Source organism: Aphanomyces astaci (assembly GCF_000520075.1).
Source record: "Aphanomyces astaci strain APO3 unplaced genomic scaffold supercont1.14, whole genome shotgun sequence".
In the NCBI taxonomy this organism is placed as follows: Eukaryota; Oomycota; class Saprolegniomycetes; order Saprolegniales; family Verrucalvaceae; genus Aphanomyces; species Aphanomyces astaci.
Window position 1 is genome coordinate 810,331 of NW_009798277.1, and position 6,938 is coordinate 817,268.

General features: G+C 47.1%; 3 protein-coding genes across 3 annotated transcripts in view; 1 reads left to right on the top strand and 2 right to left on the bottom strand.

Moving 5' to 3' along the window:
- H257_07057 (hypothetical protein) overlaps positions 1–1,023 on the bottom strand; it is a gene marked incomplete at both ends in the record, with an annotated part of 2,565 nt that extends 1,542 nt beyond the window's left edge. Inside the window, one exon of the mRNA XM_009832475.1 lies at positions 83–1,023. Coding sequence (XP_009830777.1) covers positions 83–1,023 — 941 coding nt within the window. The remainder of the gene's footprint in view (positions 1–82) is intronic.
- A 603-nt stretch (positions 1,024–1,626) lies between these two features.
- H257_07058 (hypothetical protein) lies at positions 1,627–2,496 on the top strand (the record flags this gene model as incomplete). Its single annotated transcript, XM_009832476.1, has 1 exon — positions 1,627–2,496. One exon carries the CDS (start codon positions 1,627–1,629, stop codon positions 2,494–2,496), a length of 870 nt encoding a protein of 289 aa, XP_009830778.1.
- Positions 2,497–4,867: 2,371 nt separating this feature from the next.
- H257_07059 (hypothetical protein) lies at positions 4,868–5,287 on the bottom strand (the record flags this gene model as incomplete). The annotated part of the gene is made up of 1 exon (XM_009832477.1): positions 4,868–5,287. One exon carries the CDS (start codon positions 5,285–5,287, stop codon positions 4,868–4,870), a length of 420 nt encoding a protein of 139 aa, XP_009830779.1.
- Positions 5,288–6,938: the final 1,651 nt, after the last annotated feature.

Consider the following 6,938-nt stretch of genomic DNA (forward strand, 5'->3'; position numbering starts at 1 on the left):
GATTTGATTTCCACCATGATAGCAGCAATGACAATTGGTCAAAAGCATCGCGATCGCAACTACTTTTGCAACTGGTGACAACCGAATCTTTGCCAACATTTTGAACGTAATGTAGGACCACAGTGTCTTGAGTAGCTTGAAGTTCCACTCGACGGATTGCCTCACGCGACTCATCCACTTGTTAAATTCAAGCTTCTGCGCCGACAAGTTGTTGCCTTTAAACCCCGAGATTAGGTAGGGTACAATACCGTAGGCGGGATCGCCATACATCAGCTTGCCATCAAACACACCGCGATGCTGACCCAGATATGTGATCAATCCACTGAGGCGGAGCATTGTAGTGTCGTGTCGTCGCCCTTCGACAGGGCCGAAAAAATGCACACACAGGCCATCCGGAACGGTGACGGCTTGGTAGTTGAGGCAGTGAATGCGCTTGTGGCCGCTGTAGATTTGCTTCTGCAAGTTATCCCCGGTCCCGGTGGTCGTGATGCGGCACGTTTGAACTTTGGTGCCGTCGATGAATCCAAAAACGTTGGACAGTGGGGCGCCCTTGGACGCAACAGCAGCACAGTACCGGTTGATATTCTTTTGGACCAACTTTTTATTGAAGAACAGCAACGACCCCCAACGCTCGTATAGGTCGTTGACCACGTGCAGGAAAATTTCACACAATGACGAACGCGAACGGCCAAAGGTTCTCGACATTGTGTGGAACCGGACTGGAAAGGCCAACCGTCCCAGCAAAATGCACAGTGCTTCGTCGCGGTGCACCCGGATTCGATTGCTGGTAATAACCACAGCAGGCAATCCAAGTACATATCCCAACTCCTTGATGCCAGCGACATCAAAGCGGTAGTCCAAGGTTGCGTTTGCATTTGTCGTAGACTCCAACGAGAAACGAATGGCAGGGATAATGGGCCGTTCAATTACGTTCGAAGCGATAATCGCCAGAAGGGTATGGCGCTGACGTGACGTTGTCGCCAGAGGGAGGAGCATCAGAAGGTTCGACTGAGTGATTGACATGGATGCGGTGGAGATGCTCTAAGAGCATCTCCAACGCGGGTGGGGTCCCTATCCCAACTCTGTATCTCAAAACTTCGGTTGTACCGTTACGTCACGTTACAATACGGATAATTCGGGGCTTATCCGGGCGATTTTGTCCCCAAATTATGGGGATGTCGCTAAAATGTTCAGTTATTGGGACGTCCGAGCGAAATGGGGACAAAAACACCCGGATACATCCCCAAATTATCCGTAACTTCGATGGTGCCACTGTTGTAACAGGTTTTGGGGATATGGACATTGATATAGGGACTCCGGTTAATTGAGTTTGGATTATCATTTTTAAGACATTCCTCCGCGAGGGCCGACACTAGAACCACATGTTATGAACCGCTTCGCCAATTGTAACGCGCCTGCACGACCAGGGACGGTGTGTAATCTTCGGTGTTTACTTCGCTCAACGCTTCATACCTCGTGCTTCGACCGATCTGCTTCGAAGTTCTTCCTCGTCTTCGTACGCGGCCCTTATTATCCGGATTCCCCAGGGGAGGGACGGATAAATTCTTGCGGAAATAATCCGAGGAAGCGGGGGATCGAACCCACGACCTTTGAGTTAAGAAACCGATGCTCTACCACCTGACAGTGAGCTATAATATCCAACAAGTCCGAGGTTTGTTTAACCTTCGAGCTGGGGCTCGTTCGCCAGGCATCCCCCGAACAAGCCATCCTTTCTTCGGCACTGTGAAGGAAACAAGCCAGAGTTTTTGTTCATGGCCCAAGAAGAAGTTATTCAGCTTGGCATACCATGCCCCACCGGTGACGAGTCATCCAGCGAAGTCGGCAACCCGCGTGACTCCCGAAGACTGGACCAAGTACATGCGTTTTGTTCGACGAGCGTGTCGTGCACCAACACCGGTTCAAGGCGACGTCTGGCTTCGACTCATCCTTCACATGCTTCCCGTCAACAGCCGGTTTGCCTACAAGCAACTCACCGACCCTGAAGCCATTACATGCGTTTATGGATGCGGTAATGTCGAAACCGAGCATCATGCCTTCCACACGTGCAATGAAGTCTTTCCGACATGGCAATTTCACGCAAGAGCCTGGCGTTGGTTTGGGGTTCATTTTGACTGGGCCACCATCTCCAACATTGACTCGTTCAATGTCAGCCCGACTTGCGCTGCAAACAAACCTGCGCTGTTCAAGCTATGGACACTGCTCACAGCATCAGTTCTGCACACGATCTGGACACAGCACAACGCCATCAAGTACGACGACAAGACACCCTGGCCACAACGCGTCTGGGAAGAAACAACTTTCATCGGCTGGATGGCGGCCGTACGGCGTTGGCTCCGATTTCAAGATCCAACCGACGCTCTTCGCATCAACGTGCTTGCGCAACTGGCAAAACCCAAGCGCCAGCGCCCGTACAACACACTCTGGCTCAAGTACCCCAAATGCTTGATCCTCGAATTTTCAGCTCCAACTCCGTAGCGCTTCATACACCCTATATATTCAACACCCAAAACCACTGTGCTCCAATTTCAAGTAGGCCGTACCTGCGCAAACGGATTCGGGATGAGCCCTCGGGCAACATTAGTATTGATAGCGATATTAGTTATTAATATACCTCCCCTTTGACAGTGAGCTATAATATCCGGTTAAAATTTTAATAAACCTCCATTGACTATGAGCTATGACTCCGGTTGGAGATGATCTAAGGTAACTTGAATAATGGTTGGGTGCGTTGTTTAAAGTTACTTCATCGAAGGCGATGATTGGTTGTTTGAAGGTGGTTTTACAGGCACTTTCGTAAAACAAGTTGTTTGCAGTTTTCATTCTGGCAAACAACTTGTTTTACGTCAACACGTCAAGGTGCTTGCCGCAATGAAACTGAAGCAGCTATGGCCACATTCATGACCTCCCATCCGTGATCACTGCAAACATTAACTACTCCGAGTAAGTTATAACATTAAGGATGTAGTTAGGCTAGTCGTCGCTCTGTCCAATGATTCAAAGCTATGTCATACGTAAAACACTTTGAACTGTATTATCGTTAGTACGATACGTGGAAAGCAATAGCGCACTACAACTACACGATGTATAGTACTCCCATTTCACATCCTAATACGGTATGCATCGTGATGAACTGGTGGTTGCCCTGCGTAAGTTGGCCTGTGCTGCAAATCGATTAGTTAGCGGCGAAATAAAGTAAGGCCGGGTCTGGATGCCACGAAAAATGGCATAAAATGGCTGTTTTTCGAAGAAAAGTTGGCAAAATCGAAATATTCCATTTTTCGAGATTTTGTACGTCTGGATGCCACCAAAGTTCATTACTTTATGCCACAATTTTCTTGAGAATCGAATGTTTTATGGCATAAAAGAAAACATGGACCAATTTGGTCCAACTTTTTTATGGAGGTTTGTGGTTCACGTTGAAGTCTTGCACATCAATCGAAAATCGAACAATTTTTCCATAATTCAACTGGCATCCAGACAACTTTGGATATTCTTCTTTTCTCGGTTTTTTCATGGGATATGAGACTTTGGGGGTTGAGTGCGTTGTTTAAAGTTACTTCATCGAAGGCGATGATTGGTTGGTTGAAGGTGGTTTTACAGTCACTTTCGTAAAACAAGTTGTTTGCCGTTTTCATTCTGGCAAACAACTTGTTTTACGTCAACACGTCAAGGTGCTTGCCGCAATGAAACTGAAGCAGCTATGGCCACATTCATGACCTCCCATCCGTGATCACTGCAAACATTAACTACTCCGAGTAAGTTATAACATTAGGGATGTAGTTAGGCTAGTCGTCGCTCTGTCCAATGATTCAAAGCTATGTCATACGTAAAACACTTTGAACTGTATTATCGTTAGTACGATACGTGGAAAGCAATGGCGCACTACAACTACACGATGTATAGTACTCCCATTTCACATCCTAATACGGTATGCATCGTGATGAACTGGTGGTTGCCCTGCGTAAGTTGGCCTGTGCTGCAAATCGATTAGTTAGCGGCGAAATAAAGTAAGGCCGGGTCTGGATGCCACGAAAAATGGCATAAAATGGCTGTTTTTCGAAGAAAAGTTGGCAAAATCGAAATATTCCATTTTCGAGATTTTGTACGTCTGGATGCCACCAAAGTTCATTACTTTATGCCACAATTTTCTTGAGAATCGAATGTTTTATGGCATAAACAAAATGGACCGATTTGGTCCAACTTTTTTATGGAGGTTTGTGTTCATGTTGAAGTCTTGCACATCAATCGAAAATCGAACAATTTTTCCATAATTCAACTGGCATCCAGACAACTTTGGATATTCTTCTTTTCTCGTTTTTTTCATGGGATATGAGACTTTGGGATATTTTTGCAGACTTGCCAAAACGGTTTATGGCATAATTTTATGGGGTGGCATCCAGACCAGCCCTAAGGTTTTTTTTATTCTGCTGAATTGGGTTTTGCATGTTTTATCTTCAATGGGGTTTATATATTATTTTAAACGTCTGATTGTTTAACGCAGTTAAACAACGGGCAAATTTCATGAAAAACACATTAACTATTGCTGCATGGTAATCAACTGAACGATTAGTTGGATGCGTTCTAACGGCATGTTAAAATCTCGCAGGCCAAACAAAGTTTCAATCGATTCCACCATTATGTTCATATTCCACACTACCTCTAAGAGCATCTCCAAAGGTGTTTTTATTTCAATTTCAATTCGAAGTTGCGGATATAGGATAGAAACTCTTGCATTATCCGGAGGGTTTGTTGCTATTTCACGCGAATATAGAAATTCTGCGGGACGTAATTTCAACCGTAAAAACGAAATTTGACTTTAACCTACCTGGTATGCTTTAGCAATAGGTTAGAACTTACCGTTGGATGCTCTAAGCTTACGAACGGCACCACAATCCGCCCTCGGCCCCTTCATGGCGGCCTTGGACACATCCGTCGGCATATACCACTTGATTTTGGTAATGTAGCACCCCACACACAGGAGTGCTTTTCGATCTGAAGGGTTTGCATTTGTGCTTGGGGGTGCTGGACGGCGTCGAGGTCTAGGTGGAGGGGACGTTCGTGATCGGTTGAGGGGTGTGTTTGAGGTGGGTGTTTCGGATGTTTTCGTCTTGGGGGGGGCGACGACGATGGAGATGACCAGCTCGGGCTGGGGGCGACTATTACCATCAGCGAGTACATCGTTGGACGCCAAGTTCAGTTCCTGGAGCTGCCGAATGACCTTGTCCATCTTGACCGCGCCGTTGAGAGTGCTGGAGCCGCTGTCCATGCAATGCACCCTCAACAGTTGTGCATCACCACAATGGTTTTATCGATCGTACTGAGAACGGCGCTGCTTTCCGTGTCCAAACGGTAGCCGATGCAGCCAGAGTTCCAGCTCAGGTGGAGATCACGCCCGTGTCCCCGCCATCCGTGACGCTAGCAATGCGCGAGGGCTCCCCAGACGGGTGATGTATATTTGTTCGTTAAGCACTGGCTTCTCGAGTGGAGGTACCAGTAAGTGGCCAACGACGCCCCGGGGTTCACCTTGAGCTTGAGTAGCGTTGAGTCCTGCGTAGGGTTGGTTTTAATGAGCTCAGCGCTGGTCGCGATGACCATGCCGTCGCACGAGCCTTCTTGTTGGTTTTGCACTTAGCCGCAAATAACTCCACTTGGATGGCTGCTGCGCTTATTGCGCTGCGGACGCAGTGGTTGTTGGTGATCATGTGGCCTTCCTAACCAAACAGCGAATCCGTGCACCCACTGCTGCTCGTGATGACGAGGCTATTTGATACCTTTTGGCTTTATAACACACGACCGATTACGAGTCCTTACCACCGCAAATGCTCTGGGGGTCTGCGTCAGGCAAACCGCTGGCGACTCGATCGGTGAGGATTGCGATTTGGCCTTCGAGATCGTGGGGGTTGGAAGGAGTGGAATACGTGACTAAGGCGCGGGAGCCAGTGACGTAGTTGGCGTCAAAATTGTCATGGGCATGCAGTTGACGGTTTGCGATCCGTCTTGGGAGATGACTTGCACGAAGCGGTGGTGGAATGTGTTGAAATCTGCACGAGTTGGTCCAATCAGCGTGAGCTATGTCCCCAGCTATGGCAAAGGCGAGAAGGAAGTTGGGGGAGAAAATGCTTGGAATACGTGGCTGATTTGGATATGCACCACTTTGCGGATGTCTAGTGGTGTCTCACGACTGCCTTTGCCAGATCCGAATGCCGAGCTACGGACGGCAATTAAGCTAAACTCAAATTGTACGCTTGTACTATCATTTTCTCATACCTGTTGTTCTACTTGTCAACATGTCCGAGTACACCAACACTATTACGGCGTGTGATTGCATTTAGTACAACGCACATTAGTCTGATGGAAAATGTGCAACGATAGTGGCGTGAAAAGTAAACCCCGAAAAAGACAAGAGAGAGGCAATGGCATCTGAAATCTCTATCCTATGGTTTCGCCCGTCCCCAGAACATAAAGCACTCCGAAAACCCCGGGCTTTGACCCCAGGATCTTCTTAACATAACTACTTTGCCTCCATACGCACTCCTAAATCGTCGTAAAAGCCCCATAAGCAGGGCTGGGGAAAAATATATTTAAATTAATTTTAGCTTGTCAATATATAATTTCAATATATTGTCGTTCGGAAGAACAATTCATAATTTTATTGAAATTTGAACAACCGAAAAATTCAATATTTCTGAGTATTAATATTCGAACTCATCGAACTCGTCATCGTCACCCTTCATCCTCTTCGTCAGGACTTGTGTCGTCAGCACGGTGGCGAAGAAGTTCAAGCACGGCAGATTCGAAATGATACTTGGCACATTGTTGGGTAGTGGAGCCATTTCCATTGGTAGCATGGTACATTTCAAAGGGTGCTGCGGCACGACGTGTCAATTCTAATGGACACATCGCCCTTTCGAATGATC